Source organism: Camelus dromedarius, chromosome 1 (genome assembly GCF_036321535.1).
Source record: "Camelus dromedarius isolate mCamDro1 chromosome 1, mCamDro1.pat, whole genome shotgun sequence".
NCBI lineage: Eukaryota > Metazoa > Chordata > Mammalia > Artiodactyla > Camelidae > Camelus > Camelus dromedarius.
The window spans coordinates 122,245,146-122,271,179 of NC_087436.1; the positions used below are offsets into that span (position 1 = coordinate 122,245,146).

The 26,034-nt window shown below is 51.2% G+C and overlaps 1 protein-coding gene across 3 annotated transcripts; it reads left to right on the forward strand.

The window, feature by feature from the left end:
• The first annotated feature begins 534 nt into the window (after nucleotides 1–534).
• Nucleotides 535–25,760, forward strand: NELFA (negative elongation factor complex member A). 3 transcript variants are annotated; one of them, XM_064488787.1, is made up of 11 exons: nucleotides 535–981; nucleotides 19,135–19,306; nucleotides 20,504–20,665; nucleotides 21,852–21,941; nucleotides 22,756–22,886; nucleotides 22,978–23,047; nucleotides 23,291–23,382; nucleotides 24,013–24,124; nucleotides 24,561–24,838; nucleotides 24,925–25,024; nucleotides 25,130–25,760. In XM_064488787.1, the coding sequence occupies exons 1-11, from the start codon at nucleotides 772–774 to the stop codon at nucleotides 25,312–25,314; spliced, it is 1,602 nt and encodes a 533-aa protein (XP_064344857.1). In that variant the 5' UTR covers nucleotides 535–771; the 3' UTR covers nucleotides 25,315–25,760. The 3 variants fall into 3 exon arrangements, with proteins under 3 accessions (XP_064344857.1, XP_031294745.2, XP_064344860.1); XM_031438885.2 differs by having other exon boundaries at nucleotides 537–981; nucleotides 23,294–23,382; XM_064488790.1 differs by lacking the exon at nucleotides 535–981 and adding an exon at nucleotides 1,200–1,393.
• Nucleotides 25,761–26,034: the final 274 nt, after the last annotated feature.

Sequence of the window (26,034 nt, forward strand, 5' to 3'; positions counted from 1 at the left end):
CACCTCCGTGCCCCGTCCGGCGCGAGCCGCGCCGCGAGCACCGCGCCGCCCGCCTGCCCACTCCCTCTGACCGCCGACCCCGCGAGGGCGAGGGTGGGGACCCCGCCGTGTCCCCAGCACCTGGAACAGTGCCGGGCGCCTGGACCGCTGAGGGAGAGGACGAAGGCTGGACCCCACCCGGCTCTCCGGCAAAGATTTCCCTGTCTGTCGACTCCGACCACCTCGCTCCTGGCGGCGCGGGCGGGAAGGCCTGCGCCTCTGGGACTCAGCGGAGCGCAAGCCGACCGGACCCTGCCTGCTGCTCAGCCCCGGACGCCGCGAGGAGGGCGCGCAAGAGCCCGGCCACTGCCCCCACCGGGCAGCGGTCCGGCCGCTCCCAGGCGCCCGTCCCGTGGCAGCCGGCGCTGGCGGGCTCCCATCCGCATCGAGCCTGAAGGGGAAAGCACACCCAGGAGACAGTCGACCGAGCGAGCACCGTCTCGCTCCACTGGCGACTTCAAGCGCGAACCCCAAGCCGCCGCGCCCAGCCCTCTGATGACGTCATCTTCCGTGGTCCTCGAGAGCTGGCCATGGGCGCCGCCATTTTACATTACGGCGGCCGGCGGGCCTTCCTCGGCGTCCTGCGAAGCGCCTCTCCGAGGCCCCGCCCCCTCCTGTGACGTCACCGAGGCGCGCCCGGCCGGCGCCGCCATGTTGGAGGTCCTCACCGCAGGCGCGTAGGTGTCTCCATAAGATGCCGGCTCGGCGGCGCCCGGCTTTCCCCCCCCCAAGATGGCGTCCATGCGGGAGAGCGACACGGGCCTGTGGCTGCACAACAAGTTGGGGGCCACGGACGAGCTGTGGGCGCCGCCCAGCATCGCGTCCCTGCTCACGGCCGCCGTCATCGACAACATCCGCCTCTGCTTCCACGGCCTCTCGTCGGCCGTGAAGCTCAAGCTGCTGCTCGGGACGCTGCACCTCCCGCGCCGCACGGTGGACGAGGTGAGGCGGGCGGGCGGGCGGCGGAGCGGGCGCGGGGCCGGCCTGCCACTGGGGGCCGCGCCTCCCTGCGCCCCGAGGCCCCGGCCCCGGCCCTCCCCTCCCCCGCCCCTCCCCCACGCTCGGGCCCCCCGGCCCTCGCCCTCCTCCCGCCGGCGTTCCCGAGGAGGCGCGGAGCCGCGGGCCCCGGCACCCGTGCGGCGGGCGGGCCGTGCGGGGGCGCGGAGGGCGGGCTGGCGGTCCCGGGGCTGCGCGGCCGCTGTGTCCGGCTCGGCGCGGCCTGGGATCGCGGTTTTCCGCGGACTCGTGCCCTCCGGGGTGGCGCCCTGTGTTCTAAGGCTTCTTTCCACGCGCGTTTCTGCATCTTTCTAATCCGTGGGCACGTGAGGTCCGTTTTCTGTTTTTCTCCTGATCGGTAAGTTATATCGCTTTTCACGCAAAATAAACGAAGTGTTTTTTAAATGTTGAGGCACCACGCTTGCTTAAACGGTCCCCGCCTACCATTGCAGTTTACTGTTACATTTTTTCAGTTTGTAGTTGCTTCCCGTCGGTAACGTGTACAAACGTGCACGTTTGTCGGTGTGACGAATAAAATAGCAGAGCCACCGGCGTCTGCGATTCCCTTGCAGATCAAGAAGTGGAACAAAACGCCTCCCCCTCCTCATCGCAGCCCCTCCCTCACTTTGGGAGGTGTTCGTTTCTCTGCCGTTCTGTATAACTTACCGGTTGTGTGTATGCATTTTTCAGTAGAACAGTTTGGCTTTGCGTGATTTGAATTTAATGTTGTGTATCGTGTCGTGTTTCGTGTGAGTGATGTGGGTGTGTCTGTTGTCTTCGGTTGACACCTTCCTTGACAGCGTCATCCAAGTTGCAGCCCCTGAGGTTTTAGTTTTCACTGCTGAAGTCTTCCACTCTGAGTATGCGCGTGGTTGAGCATCTTTCCTGTGTTTATTATTTGATCTTTTTTGTGAATTGTCTGTTCAAATTTTTTCCCCCATTCTCTTTTGTTCCCCCATTGCTTTGCAGAATTTTTTGTTGTTGATTAGCAGTCCCTTCTCAGTTATATATGTTGCAGATGTCTTCCAGGTGTGGCTTGACTTAAGTTTTCTGCACGGACTCTGGATGCACAGAAACTTAGCTGTAACTAGACAGGCGTACACCTCTGGTCTTCCCCTATGGGTGGGGCCGATTTTGTCTGGTTTAGGATGTGTTTCCCTGCTTGAGGGGTGGGGGGACTCCCTGTGTGTGTCACAGGGGCACAGTTTTGCCTCTTACCTGCACAGAGCTCTCTGAGAATCTGGCATGGGGTAGATGGAAGTTTGTCTCTCAAATAACCTGTTTATTAACCGTATTTGTCCCAAGTTCATGGCCAAAACTTTAAATAAGAAAAAGTGATGGAAAAAGACTGGAAAAAGGGACTGAGGCACCCGCCCAGCTGTGGGTGCTCACTTGTCCCAGCCTTGTGAAGAAATTGTTAGGGTTTTTGGTTTTTTTTAATCACATCTCCTGCTGTACCCATTTATATGAGGAAATAAAAGTAAGCTGAAATGAAAAAAAATTTTTATTACTGAGTCTTCAGTCTATGCAAAAGTGATAATTATGTGAAGCTGGGAGTCCAATTTTATTATTTTCTGTATGAATGTCTAATTAGTCCAGAACCACTTATTGAAACAGCTGTCTTTTCCCATTGATCTGCATTGTTATTTCTAGTGTGTGTCTGTTTCTCGGCTCTGCTCTGTGCCTTTCAGCTATTTGTGTATCACTGGTAACTTGCTAACTGCTGCTACTTCACAGGTAGCAAGTTGTAACAGCGAAGAGGGCAGACCCTCCAGCTTTTATTCTTCAGGAGCATCTTCTTGGCCCATTCCTGGCCGTTTGCGCCTCCATACTTTATTTTCACTTTTCAGCTATGTATGTACATAGAACTATTTGGGGCTTTAAGACTGAGTTGAGGGGGAAGGGCATAGCTCAGTGGTAGAGCGCATGCTTAGCTCACATGAGGTCCTGGGTTCAGTCCCCAGTACCTCCTCTAAAAATAAATAAATAAACTTAATTATGTTCCCCTCAAAAAAAAAAAAAAAAGGGCCTGAGTTGAACCCACATACCTATGGTCAGTTGACCTTTGACAAAGGAGGCAAGAACATACAATGGAAAAAGACAATCTCTTCAGCAAGTGGTGCTGGGAAAGCTGGACGGCCGTGTGTAAATCAGTGAAGCTAGGACACTCCCTCACTCCATACACAGAAATCAACTCAAAATGGCTTAGACTTAAACATAAGACAAGGCATCGTAAATCTCCTAGAAGAAAACACAGGCAAAACATTCTCTGACATAAATCTTAGCAGTGTTCTCCTAGGGCAGTCTACCCAGGCAATAAAAATAAAAGCAAAAATAAACAAATGGGACCTAATTAAGCTTACAAGCTTTTGCACAGCAACGGAAACTATAAACAAAACAAAAAGAACCTACAGAATGGGAGAAAATATTTGCAAATGATGTGACAGACAGGGGCTTAATTTCCGGAATATATTATACAACACAGTAACAACAACAACAACAAAACCAAATGAAAAATGGGCGGAAGACCTAAACAGACATTTCTCCAGTGAAGACATACAGGTGGCCAGTAGGCCCATGAAAAGATACTCAGTTTTGCTGACTGTCAGAGAAATGCAAATCAAAAGTACAATGAGGTATCAGCTCACACCAGTCAGAATGGCCGTCATTGAAAAGTCTGCAAACAATAAATGCTAAAGAAGCTGTGGAGAAAAGGGAACCCTCCTACACTGCTGGTGGGACTGTAGTTTGGTGCAGCCACTATGGAAACCCATATGGAAATTCCTGAAAAAACTAAAAATAGACTCTTCGTATGATCCAGCAATCGCACTCCTGGGCAGATATCTAGAGAAAACTAATTCGAAAAGACACATGCACCCCAGTGTTCAAAGCAGCAATGTGTACAATAGTCAAGACATGGAAGCACCTAAATGTCCATCAACAGATGACTGGATAAAGAAGTTGTGGTATATTCATACAGTGGAATACTACTCAGTGATTAAAAAAAAAGAATAATGCCATTTGCAGCAAAATGAATTGACCATAGATCGTCCTACTAAGTAAAGTAAGATCGTCATGCTAAGTGCAGTGAAGTAAGTCAAAGTCACATCACTTATATGTGGAATCTAAGAAGAAAAGATGCAAATGAACTTACAAAACAGAGACATGGAAAACAAACTTACAGTTATCAAAAGGGAAAAGGGATGGGGAGGGATAAATTGGAAGTTTGTGATTAGCAGATAGAAACTACTATATATAATATAGATAAACAACAAGTTCCTACTGTATAGCGCAGGGAACTATATTCAAGATCTTGTAGTAACTTGTGATGGGAAAGAATGTGAAGAGGAATTATATATGTGTATCTATAACTGAATCATCATGCTGTACACCAGAGACAACACTATAAATCAACTATTCTTCAATAACATTTTTTGAAGTTTAAAAAAATAAAAGCAAAATCACATCACCAATTAAAAAAAAGACTGAGTTGAATTTACACTTCATTCTGGGGTGAAATCATCTTAATGTTGAATCTTACAAATTGGGAATATTGGCATATCTCTCTATTTAAATCTTTAATATTTGTTGTAGGGTTTTATGATTTTCTCCATTGAGTCCTTCTGTCTTCTGTTAGATATATTCTTAGATAACTTTTATTTTTTCAATCTGTTGTAAGTGGTGTCTTTTAAAATTTTGTTTTTAGATGAGTTTGTGAATGACATCTGTACTGAAGTCTTACCAATTGCAATAATCTTCCTGTAGACTCCTTAATTTTTCTGTGTAGGTAACTATTTTGTTTTACTTTCCAATTGCTTTTCTTTGTCTTGCCTAACCTTACTCAGCAGGACCCTCCAGAGTATTGTCTGGTTTAATCGTGAATGAAGTTTTTAAACAGCTCTATTGAGGTGTAATTCACATGTCGTACAATCTGCCCATTTAAAATGAAAATTCAGTGGTTCTTACACAGTTGTACAGCCATCTTCCTAGTTGACTTTAGGACATTTTCATCAGCCCCAGAATAAACTCTGGGTTAGCATTCCTGTCCCTATCCCCCCTCCCCCCCAAGGCCTAATCTTTCTGTGTCTGTGAATTTGCCTGTTCTGGACATCTCATGTGAATGGAATCATACACTATGTGGTCTTTTCTGACTGGCTTCTTTCACTTAGCATGATATTTTTAAAGGTCATCCATGTAGTTTGTGTCAATACTTGTACCTTTTTTGTGACTGCTAATTGTTTTATTGATACACCACATTTCATTCATCAGTTATTCATCATTTGGTGGCCATTTGTGTTGATTCCACTTTTTGGCCATTGTAAGTAGCGCTGCTGTGAAGATTCACGGCAGGCTTTTATTAGCGTGCATTTTCAGTTCTCAGGTGTGTACCTAGGAGGGCTACTTGGGTCTGCAGTGGCCGTGCGGCTACCACTTCAGGGGCTCCCGAACTACTTTCCTCAGCGGCCGCAGCGTTTCTGCTCTTTACACCAGTGGCTTCTGAGTGCCCCGGTCCCTCGCGCCCTCGCCGCGGCCCCGGTCCCTCACGTCCTTGCCGACCTTTGCTGTAATGGGGCTCTTTTGGGGGTGTGTGTGTGTGTGTGTGTGTGTGTGTTTGCTTTTGTTCTTGGATATAGCCATTGTGTAAGCAGATAGGGTAGGGGGTCCCTGGAGAAAGAGAGCCAAGCATGGCTTTCTTGACATAAGGGGCACCGTTGTGGTCTAAGCCTGGCCACGGTGCTTGCCCTTGAACGGGGCTCAGTAATTAATGATCTTAAGGGAAGTGAGGGATGCAGAAAAAAAGGAAAAGCAGTGAAGCACCAATAGTTGAGCGATGAAACAGAGTTCTGGTTGCTCCTCAAGGGATACACCTAATCTGATACACGCCTTTGAGTTCTGCAAGAAATGAGCCCCCCCCCCCCCCCCGCCAACACGCACACAGGTGGAGGGTGGGATGATGATGTTGACCCTGGTTACTTTAATCTATTAAAGCTGGGACTCTGGCGACCAGTCAAGCCACTTTCTGAATATGCATGTACCCTTAGCTTAAAAGCTTCCCAGTTTTGCTGTTCCAGGGGACACTGCTTTAGGAAGGATTCCTGGTCTTCTCTTTACTTGTTGCGAGTAATAATAAATTCTTCCTCCTTCTGCTCTTTGGCTGGGTTGTGGTGTTTTTTTTAAAGGCTATACTCCATTTATGCCGACCACGCCCTGTTGGCCGTATTCCCCACGTTGTGCGTACACCCTGGCAGCTTATTTCACACCTGGTAGTTTGTGCCTCTTAGTGCTCCGCCTCCATCTTGCCCCTCCCCCTCCCTCTCCCCACTGGGGACCACTCGCTCCTTCTCTGCATCTGTGAGTCCGTTTCTCTTCTGTTATGTTCACTGGTTTGTTGTATTTTTTTAGACTCCACATGTAAGTGATATCTTACAGTGTTTGTCTTTCTCTGTCTGACTTATTTCACTAAGCATAATGCCCTCCAGGTCCATCCATGCTGTACGTCGTAAGCAAACACAACATTGTAAATCAACTGCACTTCAATTAAAAAGCAAACAAAAAACCAACCCATTTAAAATATGGACAGAAGAACTGAACAGACATTTTTCCAAAAGAAGAAATGCAGATGGCCAACGGGAACATGAAAAGTTGCTCAACATCACTTATATCAGAAATTCAAATCAAAATCACAGTGAGACGTCATCTCAAACCTGTCAGAATGGCCATCATCAAAAAGAACACAAATAACAAATGTCGGCCAGGATGTGGAGAAAAGGGAAGCCTTGTACACTGGTGGTGGGAATGAAAATTGGTGCAGCCACTATGGAAAACAATATGGAGGTTTCTCAAAAAACTAAAAATAGAACCACCATATGGCCCAGCAACTCCACTCCTGGGCATATATCCAAGAAAGACAAAAACATTAACTCGGAAAGATACATACACTCTGCTATTAACAACAGCATTATTTATAATTACCAGGATATGGAAGCATCCTAAGTGCACATCAGTAGATGATTGGGTAAAGAAGATGTAGCACATATACACAATGGAATATAACTCACCCACGAAAAAGGATATTTTGCCATCTGCGGCCTTTATTCACTTTTTTTGCACTTCAAAAACCAGAAATTTATAACTGACATAAACATTTCCATTACATCAAAAACAACAAAATACCTAGAAATAAACTTAACCAAGTAGGTTACCTATACTCTGAAAACTATAAAACACAATTGCAGGAAATTGAAGATGATACAAAGAAATGGAAAGACATCCTGTGCTCTTGGATTGGAAGAATCAGCATTAGCAAAGTGCCCGCACTGCCCAAAGCAGTGCACCCCCTGTGAAACTGCTCACGACATTCGTCCCAGAACTAGAGCAAACAGTTCCAAAAATTCCTGTGGAACCATAAACGACCCAGAACTGCCAAAGCAATCTTTTTTTTTTTTTCCCTTTTTGTTCTCTTTTCATGGTTTGATGACTGGAGAAGTTCCTTTAACATTTGTTGTAAACCTGGTTTGGTGGTGCTGAATTCTTGTAGCTTTGTTTATCTTTCAAACTTTTGATTCCTCCATCAAGTCTGAATGAGAGCCTTGCTGGATAGTGTTCTTGGTTGTAAGTTTTTCCCTTTCATCACTTCAAATATATCGTGCCACTCCCTTCTGACCTGTAGAGTTTCTGCTGAAAAATCAGCTGATAACCTTATGGGCGTTCCCTTGTATGTTTGTTTGTTAGTTTTTTTATTGAAATATAGTCAGACACAGTCTGTCAGTTTCTGGTGTTCAGCACAATGTCCCAGTCATGCATATACATACATACACTTGTTTTCATATTCTTTTTCATTAAAGGTTATTGAAAGATATTGAATATAGTTCCCTGTGTTTTACAGAAATTTTTTTTAATCTATTTTTATATATAATGGCTAACATTTGCAAATCTCAAACTCCCAAATTTATCCCTTCCCACTGCCTTTCCCCTGGTAATCATAAGATTGTTTACTATGTCCATGGGTGTGTTTCTGTTTTGTAGATGAGTTCATTAGTGTCCTCTTTTTTTCTTTTTAGATTCCACATATGAGTGATATCATAGGGTATTTTTCTTTCTCTTTCTGGCTGACTTCACTTAGAAACGATGATCTCTAGTCCATCCACGTTGCTGCAAATGGCATTTTATTTTTTATGGCTGAGTAGTAGTCCATTGTATAAATATACTACGAATTCTTTATTCAGTAATCTGTTGATGGACATATAGTTTGTTTCCATGTCTTGGCTATTGTAAATAGTGCTGCTGTGAACATTAGGGTGCATGTGTCTTTTCGAATTAGAGTTCCCTCTGGATACGTGCCCAGGAGTGGGATCCTTGTATGTTATTTGTTGCTTTTTTCTTGCTGATTTTAATATTTTCTCCTTATCCTTAATTTTTGTAAGTTGATTATTGTGTGCCTCGGTGTGTTTCTCTTTTGGCTGATCCTGTGTGGAACTCTCTGCGTTTCCTGGACTTGGGTGACTGTTTCCTTTCCCAAGTTGGGGGGATTTTCAGTGGTCATCTCCCCCCAGATTTTCTCAGGTCCTTTCTCTCTCTCTCCTCTTTATGAGACCCTTATAATGCAAATATTAGTGTGCTTCATGTTGTTCCAGAGTTCTCTTAAATTGTTTTCATTTCTTTTCATCCTTTTTTCTGTTCTGCAGTAATTTCCACCAATCTGTCTTCTAGCCCAGTGAGCCGATCTTCTGCCTTGTTTAATCTATTCTTGATTCTTTCTAGTGTGTTACTCATTTCAGTGATTTTATTCTTCAACTCTGTTTGGGTATTCTTTACATTTTCCAACTCTCTTGCTAAAGACTTCACTCTGTGCATCTATACTTCTCTTGAGTTCTCTGAACATCTTTGCCATCATTACTCTAAATTGGTTGTGTCTTTTGGCTCGACACCAACAAGAGGCAGACCCAGTTTTCTGGTGGTAATCATGGTAGATGTGAACATGAATGAATACTGTATTTTATTAAATGCTTAAAATATCTATTGACACATTGTTTACCACATTTACAGAATAGCATTCATTGTAAAGCAACCTGGCATTCCTGAAGTAAACCTAACTTGGTCACTTTATATTGTGGGATTATGTTGTCCTGATACTTCTGTGTATGAATTTTATATCTATGGTCATGGATGAGATTAACCTCTAATTTTACTTTCCCAGACTGTCTTTGTTACATATTGGTTATTGAATTTATACGACCCTTATGAAAGGTGTGGTAGTGTATCCTCTGTTTTCCTCTTTGGAAAGCTTGTTTAATAATGGAATTGGAACTTAGTAATGAAGCCGTGTGGGGGACCTGGGTTTTCTCTGTGGGTGTATTTTTGAATATTGATGTTTGGTTTTATGTTCTTAAGTGAAATTTTGGTATTACGTATTTTTTTTAGTGATTTGGCTGTTTCTACTAAAACTTCAAACTTATTAGCAGTGAGTAGATAATAACATCCTCTTACCTTTTTTGGTATTAGAAGTACATGTTATGATGTTCCCTTTTTCATTTTTTTTTTCTCTGTTTTATCTCACCAGATGATTGTCAGTCTTTCAAAGTACCAGCTTTTGAATTTGTTGATATTCTGTTACGTGTTTGTTCTCTTACTGATTTTTGTGCTTTAATTATTTTCTTCCTTCTATTTTTTTGTATTTATTTTGTTTTTGTAATCTCCTATGATGGACGTTCACCTTGTTTTGCAGCCTTTTTTTCCCTAAAATATACGTATTAAGTCCTAGGTATTCTTTTTCAGTCACAACTTTAGTTGCATCCTACACATTTTGATAGTATTATGATTACCAGGTCACAATATTTTGTAATTACTGTGATGATTTCTTCACTGATCCATTTTGTAATCTAGGAATGTTTCTTCCCATACATTGGAGGGGGAGAGGTTTAAGTTATGTTTTTCTAGTGATTTCTAGCTGGATTGAGTGTTTGTCAGAGGATATAGTCTATATTATTTAAGCCATTGGAAATTTAAGATTTGCTTAATGGCAAAATACATGGTCAGATTTTGTAAACATTGCAAGTGAGCTTGAGAAAATGTTTATTCTCTGGTTTTGTGATCCATTGCCTAGTATATGTTCATTAGGTCAAATTTGTTAAATCATGTTGTAGAGATCTACTATGTTCTTGATGATGTAAAAAACAAATTTTATCAACTAGTGAGAAGGTGTATGTTTACCTGTGTTAAGATTATGGGTTTGTCCAGGCCTTACAGTTTAGTCAACTTTGCTTTATACATTCTGAGGCGTGTGCAAGTTTAGAGTTGTTGCTGCTGACTTGGGGACTGAGCCATGGACCTTTATACGGACGGCTCTGTAGCTGGTAACATCTTGTCTGTTCTTGTCCAGCACGGACATAAGTATACCAGCTTTCTTTCATTGATTTTTTTCAAAATGTGTAGTTCTTGGATTTTACCCATATTACAAGAAATTATAATAAAGAACTTACTTAGCTAGAATGCAAAAGGACTAGGTCACTCTGGATACTGCGCTTTTCTGAAAAGAATTTTTATGTGTATTTTTGATAATTAAAAACTCCCCAGGACATCCCGATTTGCCTAGCGGGCTGCCTAGCGGTCTTCGGTATCTTTCATCAGTTGTTTACGGGTCTGGTACCTTAGGGGATATTATTCTGCAGATCAATTTTTTTTACGTAGGAGCACGGGTACAGGGGACTAGATGGCTGGGCTGTACAAGTTCCACACTGTGTGACACAGAGCTTTCCGCACAAACAACCAGTAGGACGTGTGTGTGTACCTGGTATGTACCTAAAAACGCCATGTATGTACAGAGAAAGAGATACTGGTTTCCGTTAAAAGGAATTGGCTCACGTGATGATGGAATCCAAACAGTCTGAGGATCTGCACCAGCAAGTCTGAGCCCCGGGACAGCTGAAGTGCGGTCTGTCCAGTGCGGGACCAGAGGTGGTTTAGAGCCTTGCTCTCTAAGAATGTGTCATTTGGTTATGGAAGGAAGAGTCACATCGGGAGTAACAACTACAGTGTTGTGAGATGCAGATGCTGACTTTGATGTTTCAGCTCTATTTGAAAGGGCTTTGAGAAAATAATAAATGCCGCTACTGAGTAAAACCAGTGACCCCTCTGGTCCAAGGCCTTGACACTGCTGCCAAAGGAGGTGTTAGGGGTGACTGTGAGATAGTTGTGTGGCTTGTAAAATTACCCACCTGTGAGACTGCCATGGGAGAGCTTAGGGACTCCAGTAGTCAGTGACCGGGATAGCTATGTATTTATCACCCTGAGTAACAAACAGGTAATGAGGCCAGCTGCCAAGCGAACAGGAAGGAAAGTGTTTCTCCCAAGGGCACAGCGCGATTGTGGGTCGTCATGTCATAAATGCCTTTTAATCACGTGGCTGTCTTACCCACTGAGAACTCTGTTGTCTAAAATCACAGGCTCTCAGAAACTTTGCTGTTTGAAATCACGTCAGTAGGAATGAAACCTCCCACTTTTGCTTGGAGGCTCTAAGACACTTAGACACAAACAGAGAAGTAGGCTCAATTTCCAGCCCAGGTGCAGAGGATCCAATAAGAGTGTCCACGTGACATCCGGCTCTCTCATTGTTGTTGCTTGCAAGGAAACTGTCCCAGGTCCAGGTGACAGTTCTCACACTGACCTTTTATAATAGACTGGCTGCTTCATTGAAATTTCACCTAAACACCACTGTCCCTCAGCTGTTTCCTTTCTGTGGTCAGGTGCCTGTGGTGTGCGACTGTCGTCACTGAGAGTAACCTGGTGTCACTCCAGAGGATTGCCGCTGGTGGCCCCAGGCCCACTGGCCTGCGACTGGCTTCATTCTAGTTCTGCGGTTTCCTATGACATGTTTTGGTGAAGAAAATTTTTTTTTAACTTATCCTACAAAATTCGTTGGGCTTCCTGAAATTATGATGATCTCTCATCTACTCGTTCTTAACAATTATGTCCTCACACATTGCCTTTGCCCCGGTTTTTGTTCCCTTTCTCTCCGAATCTCCGGTCAGGCGAGTGAGGCTTCCCGCTGCTTTCTGTGCAGCCTCCGGGGTGCTTTCTCGAGACTCCCTTCCTCGCCTTGTGACAGTCTGGGCAGTGTCTGACTCTTTACCTTCCTTCTCCTGTTGTTAAACTTACTCGCTGATGTCTCTGTGGGGTCTCTCTTGTCTCCTGGCCTCTTGCTCTCCTGCATCCCGCTCCGCTTTCCCCGTGGGTGGGATCGTCCCCGTCCTCCGTGTCTCTGGCGTGTCTTTGGTACGTGTCCTTCAAAGATACATATTGTTTTTAGGGGCTCTTTTTCACATTAAGTATAATTGACATAAACTACCCATATTTATTTTAAAAATGTCTTTTTTTTAATTGAAGTATAGTCAGTTTACAGTGTTGCCTTAATTTCTGGTGTACAGCATCATGTTTCAGTCTCATACTCTTTTTCGTTATAGGTTGCTGCAAGATACTGAATATAGTTCCCTGTGCTGTACAGTAGAAACTTGTTATATATTTATTTTGTGTATGGTAGTTTGTATCTGCTAATCTCAAACTCCCAATTTGTCCCTTCCCATCCCACTTTACCCCCTGGTAACAGTAGGTTTGTTGTCTATGTCTGTGAGTCTGTTTTTGTTTTGTAAGTAAGTTCATTTGTGTCTTTTAAAAAATATTCCACATATAAGTGGTATGTGGTATTTGTCTTTCTCTGTCTGACTTACTTCACTGGGATGGGGCTAGAGATTATCATACTTAATGAAGTAAGAATACTGCTGCAAATGGCATTATTTTATTCTTTTTTATGGCTGAGTAGTATTCCGTTGTATTAATATACCACATCTTCTTTATCCAGTCATCTGTCAGTGGACATTTGAGTTGTTTCCAGGTGGTGGCTGTTGTAAATAGTGCTGCTGTGAACACTGGGGTGCATGTATCTTTTCACATTAGAGTTCCCTCCAGATACATACCCAGAAGTGGGATTGGTGGATCATAGGGTAAGTCTGTTTTTAGTTTTTTGAGGAATCTCCATACTGTTTTCCATAACGGCTGCACCAAACTGCATTCCCACCAGCAGTGCAGGAGGGCTCCCTTTTCTCCACAGCCTCTCTAGCATTTATGGCTTGTGGACTTTTTAATAATGGCCATTCTGACCTGTATGAGCTGATGCCTCATTGTAGTTCTGATTTGCATTTCTGTATCAGTGATAGTGAGCATTTTTCATAAGCCTGTTGTCTCAAACTACACACATGTGAAGTGCGCAGTGTGACATGTACACGCCTGTAAAACCGTTACGATGAAGATAGCAAAGGGCTCACAGCCTAAATCTCTGCCTGCCTCTTTGTGGTCCGCCCCTCCTGGCCCTCTCCCTGCCCTAAGGTGATCACTGATGTGCTTTCTGTCACCACACATTAATTGGCATTTTCCAGAATATTAATCGAATCACAGTTTAAAAAACTGAAGAAGGTATCAGGGTTTTTTTTTTTTAGAAAAAGAGTGCTTTTTTGGTCTGGCTTTTTTCGCTCAGCATCCTCATGTTGAGGCTCACCCGTGTGTTCTGTTTATCAGTAGCTCGCAGCTTACTGCTGAGTGACGCTGCTCTGTCTGGACGTGTTCACGGAGTGGACATGTCCTTGTGCGCACCGTTGTTTCTGTTTCTCTGGAGGAGACACCTGGGAGAGGGATGGCCAGGCCCGTGCTAGGCATGTGTTTACCTGTAAGAAACTGCAGGGCTGCTTTCTGTGGGGCCGGCACCACCCTGCTTTCCCACCAGGAGCACGGAGGTCCCAGGTGTTCTTGATAACGTTTGACAATAGTCTTGTTAGTTGAAAACATTCTAGTAGGTCCCAGAGTCGGCACTCGTGGTGGTTGTGGGCGCCGGGCGCTCTAGTAGGTCCCAGAGTCCGTGCCCGTGGTGACTGTCGGCGCCACTTCTGGCCTGTCCTGTCGTCCTGAGTCTTTCTGGTTAGGGTCGCTCAGACTGGGGGGGGGGTGTATATATTATTTGGGGGGCGGGGTAATCTGGTTTGTTTATTTATTTATTTACTTGTTTTTTTAATGGCGGTGCTGGGGACTGAACCCAGGACCTCGTGCACACCAGGCACACGCTCTACTGCTGAGCTGTACCCTCCCCACCGGGGGCATATATTTTTAATTGATACAAGTTTTATCGTCTTGCACCTTGATCAGTTTTAACAAAACATGTTAACCCATGTTGCTGTTGTGGGTGCAATCTTGGGGTTGGAAAACGGAGGTCTATGACTTGTTTTTGTAAGACCTGCTGACTAAGAATGTTTTGAATGTTGGTAAACGGTTGTTGATAAAAAGCGAGACGGAGACCGAGGGGCCCACGGGCACTGTCCCCATCCCCATCACTCTCCCGTGCTGGGTGGCAGGCTGCCTCCCGCTCGGCCCCCACAGTAGCGCTGTGACACAGAGCTGCTTATGCACAAATCACTGTGAACATTTATTTGGAATCTTTGCCCGAGGTGGGATAGTTGGGTCATAGACTATGTGCTTAAGTGGTGGCCACACTCCCACACGCAGGGCCTGAGCACCTGCGCCGTCTCCCCTGCCCCAGCCAGCACTTGGCTTTGCCCACTTTGCTGTTTTTGCATATCAGGTGCTTGGAAGGTGCCAGCTTGTGTTCCTTTGGGTTTTTCTGGCTCCTCTGGGACATCGGTCACTTTGTCCTTGCCTTCTCAAATTCCCCCTATGTACGCTGCCTGTTAATAGCATCTGCTTGTCTCTTATTGGGGTGGCTGTCCTCTTGTTGATTTGTGGGGGCTCTTTGTATATTTTGGTATTAAGCACTGCTGGTTTTGAACATTATGGGTTGTATCTGCCATTTTGTTACCCGCCTGTTAAATTTTCCATTTGCCCTTCGCTGAACAAAAAAATGCATCTTAATACAGAGCAGTACATTTTTCAGTTTATAGTTTGTGCTTTTGAAGTTTTGTCTAAGTAGTCATTAGCTGTGCTTCTCTGGTTTCTCTTCACCTTGGTTCCCTGTGCGCAGGTGGGTCTCTGACACGTCAGGAGGACTCGCTGGTTAGTGCTGTTGGACTGGGAGCTTGTTTTTCTCTGAGTTCTGAGCCCAGGGCCCTCAGCCGTGCACCTGAATGCAAGCTGGCTCTTCTTTCCTCATGGGTGTGCGGTGCTGTGTGTGTGCATGCGTGTGGGGGGTGTGCGTGCATGTGGGGGGGGTGCAGTGCTGTGTGTGTGAGGCGTGGGGGGTGCGTGCGTGCGTGGGGTGTGTGTGCGGTGTCGTGTGTGAGGCATGGGGGGGTGCATGTGTAGGGTGTGTGTGTGTGAGGCGTGGGGGGTGCGTGTGTAGGGTGTGTGTGTGCGGTGCCGTGTGTGTGTGTGCGTGCGGTGTTGGCGAGCACTGGAAACCCCTTCCTTGCTCTGCAGCTGTCTCCCCCAGAGACGTGGTAGAAGCTTAGCACGGGGGCGCGGCTGAGGCACTGTCTTTAACCTGAAGGCGGCTGTCCCGGTCTATGAGCTGCCATCACAAAAACACTGGAGACCTGGTGATTAAACAGCAGACTTTCACTTTCTTGCGGTTGTGGTTGAGGGGACGTCCGGGACGCACCGTTCCTCTGGGCAGGCTGGCTGCGGTCCGGGGAGGCCCTTCCTGGCTGCAGCCTTCCGGCGGAGGGAGCCTTGGGGGCTCTTCTGTAAGGATGCTGGTCTGCGCTGGACGGCCCTGCCCTGTGACCGGTCCCCTTCCAGAGATCAGGGGTTCAGCGGATGAATTTGGCACAGACGTTCAGTTCATAACAGTGGTTTTTTCGTCTTTAACCCCCTTCCCTTCCTTTTCTTTCCCCTTAAATACTTCTGTAAAGGGTCGTCCAGTGGTGGTTGTAGTAGTTTGCTGGGGTCACTGCACTCTAGAGCCTGTGTCTTGGGATGACAGAAGCGTGCTGTCTTCCGGCTCTGGGTGGCTTCTGCTGACCTGTAGCCTGTGGGGCGTCGCCTGGGCCGCGGCCGTCTGCTCCTCGTGTCCGCACAGTGTCTTCCCCCGTATGCGGTGGTCTCTGTCCGGATTTCCCTCTTGACCAGGACATGAGTTGTGCTGGGTTGGCACACGTGGGTGCCCCGTCTGTGCAGAGGAGGGCGCGCCTGAGCCCTGGGCTAGGACGCCAGCATCCTCCGACTGGCACAGTTCAGCCTGTGGCGGCAGGTTTCTGTGAACACAGGTGAATTCTCAGTTTATTTGGTGCTCACCCGTGAGCTTTTCTGAGACCAGGCCCTGTGTCTTGTTTGTCTCTGTGTCCCCCACTCCTCACTTGGCCTGGCCCCTCATGGTGCCCGTAGGATGCATGCCTAGAGGTTGGCGTAGCTGTGAGGCCACCTCGGGATGCTCGTGCGCAGCGCACGTGTGGTCGCCGTGTCTGCCACTGCCTGGCAGGGCCTGCTTTATACCTGGGCTCCCGTTTACACTGGTGGGCATGGAGCTGTTTCCTGCCTTTTGCTTCAGAGAATTCTCTCAGGTGTGCAAGGTAACCAGAGGATAAATTCTTGGAAGTACTAATTGCTCAAGCAGACAGCACATACGTTATAAATTGAGATGAGTGTCACCAAAATAAACTGAGTGGAGGCGATGCCCGTTTTGAGTTCCAGTCGTGCGTGTAGTCGCGTGCTCCCTGGCCGTCTTCACGACTCTGTCCCGGGTGCTGCAGCCCAGGGAGACCCGGCGCCACCGCCATGAACGCACGCCCGTGGCTGGCATTGCGAGCGGTTACTCTGCACTTCTCTTAAGGCAGACGAGGCTGAGTAGCCTTTCTGTTTTAAGAGTTTTAAGACATTTTTTTGTAACGGTAAACGTTTAAACCTGCCCTGTAGGACCAGCCTCTAGGTCTGTATTTGCGTGTCGCGCTAGCCGCCCGTGATAGGGGTTGCAGGTGTGTTTCCCCTCATTTACTGTGTGTGGTTTTCCAGGCAAGAAGTGCCTGAGTAGCAGAAGTCAGATTCTGCTCTCTTATGGCTCCTTGGTTGGAGTCACAACTACAGAGGCCTCCTTAGTCCACGAAGGAAGGCTGTCTGTGGTTTCTCCTAGAGCCGCACGGCCTCACGCCTCAGGTTGACGTCTGGTCCACTTGAAGTCTACCTGGCGATAAAGTGACGGGAGGAACATACTTGATCATGCAGCGTTTATCATTTTAACGTCTGGTAAAACCTATCTTCCTCTTACCTTTTACATTTTTCTTATTATTTTTGTTTATTGATTTTCTCATAGAAAGTGCAGAATCAGGTCCAGTTCTGTGAAGGAAACATTTCTCCGCTTTGAGTGGGGTCACCCCAGACTTGCAGGTGAACTGAGGGCAGTGACCTCTGGATGGTGTGGAAAGCACCACAGCTCGTCGTCCACTCACACCCTGTAACGTGTTCTCAGAGGTTTCGTGACGTCTCAGGTCTGTTTCTAGGTTTGGGCTCTTGTGTCGCTTGGGCCACCTCCTGTTGTCCTGCTGTATCTTGAACTCATCGCTCCCCCTTGCTTTGGAGAGTTTTAAAACCTCACGGCGCTGTGCCTGGTCAGAGGGGTCCTGTGCCCAGCGGAGGCATCTGTCTGCTCGTCCTGTGTGGCCCTTGGGCTGCTCCTCCGCCGGTCCCTCTGGGACCATGGCTCCCCTGGGCTGAGGAGATGCTTCGTGTCAAGGAGGCCAGAGCTGTTCCAGGTGACAGGGACTGCCCCTCGGACAGAGGCCTGTCCTTGTCCTGCCCAGTTCCTGTCTCTGCTGCCAGGCTGCCTCTGGAGACGGCTGGGCTGTGCTTCCTGGGCATCCAGCTTCTGGCACCTGGGGACGTGGCACCCAGCCCGGGCAGGGGCACTCCCGCCTCCAGGATGGGTTCTTTTGGTTCCAGGCGGAGCGTAGGCTGATGCCAACTGTGGAGACATCTGTGGGCTTTGGCTCAGGTGCTCCGGGGACCCCACATTTTTTGGCTTCATAACAATTTTTCAGATTGAAATATTCACAGAGGATTCATTCTTTTAAAGTGTACAGTTCTGTGTTTTTAGTATGTTTACAATACTGTGCGATCATTGCCACCATCTGATACCGGGACATTTTCGCCAGTCACTCCCTGCTCCCCCTGCCTCCAGCTCCGAGACCACCGTCCATCCCCCTTTGTACGTCTGTGGATTTCTCTGTGGTGGACATTGCATGTGTACGGGGACCTCCCCCCACCGGCCGTGCTCTGTGGTGTTCGGCTTCTTTCCGAACTTTGTGCTGGCAGCTCCTCCGCATTGTCACGGGTGCCAGTGCTGCCGCCTGTCCCAGGCGCTGCTCCGCAGGGTAGTGAGCAGCGCTCTGTCTGTCCATCCAGCAGACGATGGAGCTGGCTGCCTCTGCTCTTCGGCTCTGCTGAATGCAGCCCTTCACCCACGAGGCCTGGGGGGCGTGTGTCTCTGTCCCCCAGGTCAGCACCTCGGCCTGGGCTGCTGGGCTGTGTGGTGATCGATCGGTGCTTGTCTCTCTGAGGAGCCGCCAGGCAGTTTTCCTGTTTTCCGCACCCCCTCCCCAGTTTTCCTGGCCTCGGCCACACGGGGCGTCGCCTTCATCTTAAATTCTGGCCGTGGCGTGAGAGATGGTCCCTGCCCTGCACGCCTGCAGCCTCTGCTCTGCTGAGTATGCTGGGGCCACCTGCCTCCTCGGGGCCCCCCATACGACCGGGCCCACCTCTCCACACCCCATTGGCCCCCTCAGCAGGCTTCCTAAGGGGCACTGGTGGCTCTCGGAGGGGCCAGAGCGAGACCAGTTTCCTCCAGTGTCCGCCCACCGGAGGCTGTGTGCTGCTGGGAGCCGGGTGGGGGCAGTGGGGAGAGACAACCGCTCCAGGGGAGGGCGAGCCATGGGCCCAGGTCGGGGCACTGGATGTAGATGGCGCTGCAACCCGGAAGAGACTGTGGCAGCCTGGGGATGTGGGGTGGCCCTGGGGTAGGTTCCTCCGGGGGTGGGGCCGGGTATGGGGGCAGTTGAAAAGCAAAGGTGCTCAGAGGCCCTGCTCAGCCCCGGGCTGGTGCCGCCCAGAGTGCACGTGGGGCTCCGGGTGGCGGTGGGGGCTAGGCGCCCAGGACTGTCACCTCCCTCTCGGCAGATGAAGGGCGCCCTCACGGAGATCATCCAGCTTGCCACCCTGGATTCGGACCCCTGGGTTCTCATGGTAGCTGACATTCTGAAGTCCTTTCCTGACACCGGATCGCTGAACCTTGATCTTGAAGAGCAGAATCCCAACGTTCAGGATATTTTAGGAGAACTTAGAGAAAAGGGTAGGTTGCATGTGCTTGGTTTATGCTGGGACGGGGGAGACACGCCTTCCTTTAGAGCACCTTTTCTCTAACGGATGTGACTTTGAGGGGCTATGTGTGTACTGTGTGGTGCGCTGTGGTTCCTGAAACGCTGACTGTGTGCACACGTCTCCCCTGCCCCCGCTGCTGCCGTCTGGGTTGTTGCCGATCTGCAAAAAGCAGCTGCCCCCAGCTGCCCCCTCACTGCACTTCCTTTGTCTCATGGATCACTGACTTCGTTTCATGTTCACACGCCCCCTCTCCGCACGCAGCCCCACGAGGACACGGGCGCTGGGACACGCCCTGGCGCAGAGTAGACGTGTGTTGGAAGTAGCAGTAGGCCCCTTGTTTAGGACGTGAACTGGAAGCCCACTTAGCAGACGCCTGCAGGTGGTCTGAGAGGACAGAGTTGAGAAGGACTGCTCTTCTCCTGGTTTGGAGACTGGAATTGGCAGCCCTTAAAGATGGAAGCTGCCCTGCGGGGCCACCCCCACCCCCCTGTCGCTTCTGAAGCTTCTTCTCAACCACAAGAACTCACTCTACTCTGTGGATTTTCACTTGCTTTGTAACTGCCCACGAACTACATAGATTCTTCCAGAGCAAACCCAAGATGTCTCTGTGCTGATGATTACCTTGACGAGGGTCCAGACAGGTCCACGCCCACCTGGGTGTCATCTCTTAGGTGGGAGGTTGGTCCTCTTGGGGCAGGAAGGGCAGGGTTGGGGCTGATCTGTGCTTCCCCTCCCCTCCGGGTCAGCCCATTAACCAACCTGGGCAGCAGGGACGACTGCGGGGGAGAAACCGTGCTGGCCGCAGACCTTCCCTTCCTGCCGCTTGCTCTTGGGGTGCCTGAAACGCCCTCCAGAAATAGCTGTACTGATGGGAACCTGTGGCCCCAGCCTTCCCGCCCAGCAAGTCTGGGGTGGGGCCCAGGCACCTCTGCCTTTAAAAGCTCCCTGGGGATTCCGATGGGCCCCTTCCATCCTTGCCCAGGTCAGTGGCCTTGATGGCTGAGTGATGGCAGACAGTTTGTGGACCCCTGTTTTCTGCGTTGCAATCAAAGCAGCAGCTCCAAGACTGTACACAGGAAGCTGCATTTTGGGTCCTCTTAGCATCAGCGGTGAGAGCCGAGGCCCAGGCAGGGACACCCCCCTAACATGTTGGTTCTTGAACGAGCAGTGAGCGAGTGTGAGGCGTCGGCCATGCTCCCGCTGGAGTGCCAGTACCTGAACAAGAACGCCCTGACGACCCTCGCGGGGCCCCTCACCCCCCCAGTGAAGCACTTCCAGCTGAAGAGGAAGCCGAAGAGCGCCACGCTGAGGGCGGAGCTCCTGCAGAAGTGTGAGTGCCTGTCCTGCCGGGCCGCTCCGCCAGGGGCCCGCGGACTGGGGAGCGCTGACTGCCCAGCAAACTGTGCTTTTGTCTTATGTCTGCAGTTGTTTAATTTCCTCTAGGTTTTTGGTACCTAAACTGTCTTTTAAAGACAGAATCCTACGTAGTTGCTGTTTCTTTTATTTGAAATTTATTGACGCCGGGCTGAACTGTGTGTTTAAAAATCTGCTTTAGAAACTTCCCAATTTCCAGGTTACGGTATTTATAATCTTTGATACGAAAGTGACCTCTGTACCGGTTGTGTCACACTGGCGATGAGACTGGCAGCCTGGGAGGGACTTCCCACAGGCTGGGCCTCACTCCGGAGCTCCTCACCCCTTCAGTTGTACACGGTCTCAGTTTGACCCTAAAGATGCTGGGTCATTTCACGTGATGTTTTCTCGGACGGTGCCCTGTAATGTGTCTGTGCAGGGATACTTGCTGGGAAGAAGGCAAGGAAGTTGATTCCTCTGGCCGGTGGCAGCAAAACTTCTTTTGTAAATAGTTATGATACTGATCTTAATGCCCGGTTTTCAAAGAATCCAGATGAAACACAGCAGGCATCATGACCCTTGGCTGCAGATGGACAGTGTCCGGGTCAGCACTGCTGTGTGGCTTTGTGGAGCTGGCAGCATGCAGCCTGGGCCTCAGACCCTTCCACGCACCCTCTGGCAGCAGAACCTGGTGCCGGGCGCGGGGCTCTGGTCCTCCCTGAGCTGTGTCAGGAAAACCCCTTGTCTTTATGCTTCTGTGAAGGGAAATGCTCAGTTAGCGAGGACCACCAGTGAGGACACTTCACCAGGAACCTTCGCCCGCCTCGGGCCCTCGCCCAGGTCCCCACAAGGCCTCCCTGCAGCTGCCTGGGGAGAGGGGAGGCCCCTCCCAGACCCCGGCCTGGCTGTGCCTCCTCCTGTGCCCAGCTCGCCCGCCATCCCCTGGGAGGTGCGGCCTTAGCGGCTGTACTTACAGAAGGTGGAGAACGTAGTTGTACGTACCCTGTTGGGTTTCTCAGCCGACAGATGACGCTTCGTGAGGGGGCAGACCCGTGTTTATGCTCGAACACTCGCACCTCGGCCTTCCTTGTAATCAGACTGAGGCGGGCTCGCTCCGTGGTGCCATGCAGCTGAGCGCTGACCCGCCACCCTTGTCCTTGCAGCCACCGAGACTGCCCAGCAGCTGAAGAGGAGCGCGGGGGTACCCTTCCACGCCAAGGGCCGGGGGCTGCTCCGGAAGATGGACACCACGAGTAAGGCCGCGCCCCCGCCACCCCTGCCTGCCAGCCCCGGCTGCCTCGTGTGTCTGCCCTAAAGACACTCTTCCCTCGTCAGCAGAGTCCTCTAGGGTTGGGATCTGGTGGCGACAGGCCTGAGGGTGCTTTCGGGCCTGTGAGTGTGGAACGAGGGGCGAGCTCGGGGTTAGTTTCAGAAGCTTTTCCATGTAGGATCTGGAAGGTTGCATGTGAACCCACGAGACAAGGAAGGACAGCAGAGGGAGACGCCTGTTTTGGTTTCTCACACGTCTTCAGCAGCCGGCGGGCGCGGGCTGCCATGCAGCTCGGGTCACTGGCCGGGTGCGGTCTCTGCGTCCTCTGTGGGAGATGGGGATCAGGCGTGGGGACGGAGGGTGGGTGGTTCTGGCTGTCCAGCCTGTAACAGGTCCATTCACCAAGAGGCACAGGAAAGGAGTAGCACCCACAGTTGTCAGAGCTGATGGAGTCCATGTATTGGGTTGATGGCTGCAGAGGTGGCCTTTGTTCAGTGTCTTTGAAAATACCACGTTTTGGCTGTGGCATCATTGATTTCCAAGCCTTGCCCTTCTGGGCAGGCCAGCTTGGTGTCCAAGTTCATGGGAGGGGGACAGGACAGGCCCTTGGTCACAGGCGTCCCGGGGTTGCCACCTGCCCCTGCCCTGAGATGCAGTCTGTCCATGGGAGCCCTGGGCGGGGGCTGTGGAGTTGGCAGATGAGCGGTCCCTGTGGTCCTCCCCTAGGGCAGCTCGCCCTGGGCCATCTCTGCTGGTCACAGTGTCTGAAGCCCTGACAGCCACCGTCCTCTTTGCAGCCCCGCTCAAAGGCATCCCGAAGCAGGCGCCCTTCCGGAGCCCCACCGCGCCCAGTGTCTTCAGCCCCACCGGGAACCGGACTCCCATCCCGCCTTCCAGGACGCCCCTGCGGAAGGAGAGGGGCGTGAAGGTGAGCATGCCCCTCTGGCTTCTGTGGCCCCCAGGACCGGTCCAGCACGCCGTCGCTGTGGCTGAGGGTGGCCTTCTGTCTGTGTTGGCAGCTTCTTGACATTTCTGAGCTGGATATGGTTGGTGCCGGCCGGGAGGCGAAGAGGAGGAGGAAGACGCTGGGTGCGTGTGCGGGGCCTCCGGGCAAGGTCTGCGGAGGGGGCGCTGGCTGCCCAGGGGCCCCGCTTCCTCTGCTCGTGGAGGCCTGTGTCTCCCTCATCTCTGGCTGGAGAGAGTCAGCCCCGCGCACGGCCCTTCCCTGGGGGCTCGTTGCCGGCTTCGCCTGGAGACTGCGTGCCCCCGGGTGACCTGCTCTGAGCTGGGGCCAGGATGGTGGCCGGGCCACTGAGGGCTCCGATTTCTCAGCAGACGCAGACGTGGCAGAAAAGCCGGCCAAGGAGGAGACGGTCATCGAGAACGCCACCCCCGACTATGCAGCCGGCCTGGTATCCACTCAGGTAGGACTTCAGCGCCTCCAGCAGCCGGAGCGGGGTCCCTCCTGTTCGCGTTGTGGCTGCTGGAGGGTGCGTGTGCACACGTGTTTGCGCAGATCTTGTGCGGGGGTCTCCTTGGCGGTGTCCCCGCTCAGAGGCCTCTGCTGGTGGGGAGGCCGGGCCGCCGGGCACGGCGAATGTGCGCCTTGTGGAGGCGTGGCTGCAGGTGGCCTGGGAAGGCCCGTCTCTGGGCAGCAGGTGACTCTTCCTCTTGCAGAGCTGTTTTCTCGCATCCTGTATCGTGTGCTTTCCTGGAAGGGAAGACACGGTCGAGCTTTCTCCTTTCCTCAGACAGCTGTTCGAGAGGCTCCTTCACCAAATGGGAACCGTCTGGCCCCTGCCCCTCTGCTGCAGCAGCTCCAGGCCGGGGGCCAGGGTTGGACACTTGGGGTCCCACACTGCCCAGTGTGGGGCCCAGAGAGGTCCCCTCCCCAACCCTGGGGACAGCAGTGTCCTTGTCCTGCTCCAGGGCTGGGGCCCCTCCAGTGGGGTGAGGCACTGAGGCCATGGAAGAGCCACCCGCCCAGTGTCTGGGGGAAGCACGTGCTGAGCCCCCGGCCTCTTCTGGGAGGAACCACAGACTCTTTCTTCCAGAAACTCGGGTCTTTGAACAATGAGCCTGCGCTGCCCTCCACGAGCTACCTACCCGCCACGCCCAGTGTCGTCCCGGCCTCGTCCTATGCCCCCAGCTCCGAGGCCCCGCCAGGTGAGGGGCGCCACACGCGGGCGGTGTTCCGTGGTCTGGGTGACCCCTGCTTGCCAGGAAGGAGCAACATCTCCCCAGGACTTGCCCACGTGGTGCTTCCTTGGGGGTCAGGACATCTCTGTCCCTCGTCCCTCTCCTTCAGTGGAGCCGGCCGGAGACCCAAGACCCTCCTGGCCGGCGTGAACTTGAAGAAACGAACCCAAAGTTCTCCCCTGCTTTTCCCTTCCTGGGGCCAGGGCCCACCCCTACAATCTCCCTACCCTCCGGGAAGTGCAGGGTCACAGAAGCCAGGCAGCATTTGGGTTCTGGGGTGGCACGGGGTCAGCGGGCAGCGGAGCAGACCCCGTCCACATCTCTAGGAGCCGCAGGCTGGGCGCAGAGCCCAGGGCGGGGTCCCTGCCCCCCGGCCCCTCACCAGGCCTCACTCCGCTTGCAGCCCCATCTTCCCGGGAAGCCAGCCTGCAGGCCAGCCGGCCGCCTGAGGAGCCCAGCGCTGCGAGCCCGGCGCTGCCCGCGCAGTTCAAGCAGAGGGCGCCCTTGTACAACAGCGGCCCGAGCCCTGCTGCACCCACACCCACTGCGCCCACCTCGCCCCTGACACCCACCACGCCCCCAGCTGTCACCCCCGCCGCCCAGACACCTCCGGTGGCCATGGTGGCCCCCCAGGCCCAGCCCCCCGCCCAGCAGCAGCCCAAGAAGAACCTGTCACTCACGGTAGGTGTAGGCGGCGGGGGGGCACATGGCCTGGCCCCCCAGCACTGCAGCGGGGCCCGGGCACCCACACCCTCTTCCCACTGCAGAGAGAGCAGATGTTTGCCGCGCAGGAGATGTTCAAGACAGCCAATAAGGTCACGCGGCCCGAGAAGGCCCTCATCTTGGGCTTCATGGCCGGCTCCCGAGGTGGGTCTGGTGGCCAGCCTGGTGGGCTTGGGGCTGCGGGTCCTCCGGGGAGGGGTCGGGGGTTGGCCCCCAACCCCTTCCGCCCAGCAGCCTCTTCCCCTGCAGAGAATCCCTGCCAGGAGCAGGGCGACGTGATCCAGATCAAGCTGAGCGAGCACACAGAGGACCTGCCCAAGTCGGACGGCCAGGGCAGCACCACCATGCTGGTGGACACCGTCTTCGAGATGAACTACGCCACGGGCCAGTGGACGCGCTTCAAGAAGTACAAGCCCATGGCCAACGTGTCCTGAGGCCGCGGCCGCCCGCGCTGCAGGCCCTGTCTCGGGGTTCGGACTTGTTTTCTAAGTTTTAGTATGGGCTCCCTTTTGTGTGATTTAAGACACTTTTTTGGATTCAATATTACATTTTTGAATGTCAAACTTAGCCCAGAAAGCTGTAATTTCCTAATCTTAGGGACAGCTCTGACAGTTCGACTTCTTTTTTTAATTTTCTTCTTAAATTCCACTGGCCTTGAGGGAGGGCTCTTCCTTGCTCGTGCAGCCCCTGCCTCATGAGGCGCCGTGGGTGGCGCCCAGCGTGGCTGAGGACAGGTGGGGGCGGCGCCAGGGACGCCAGGCTGCGCTCCCCGCCCGCAGTCTCGTGCCTCTCGTACAGACGTGCGCATTTAAGACCAGGCCTTGGGTACTTGTTTCCACTGTAAAAACTGAGTAATTAAAGTTCAGCTTTTCTAAAGAAAGCACCAGAGCTGTGTTTCTGGCCAGCTCACCCTCCGCTCTGCTTGGGGGGGTCGGCGCTGGGGGAGGGGCCAGCCCACTGCAGGGTGAGGGGCGTCCGCGATTCCTCTCCTGGCCGCTTCACTCTTACGGGGAGTCTGGGAGCCAAGTTATTTATGATAGGGAAAAAAGCTTTTTTCCAAAATCAGAACAACACTGTTTCTGGTGTTTGTTGCACGTCCAAGGCCATGTCGGCCTCGCCCCGAAAGTCAAAAGCAGGATAACTTCCAAGGACGT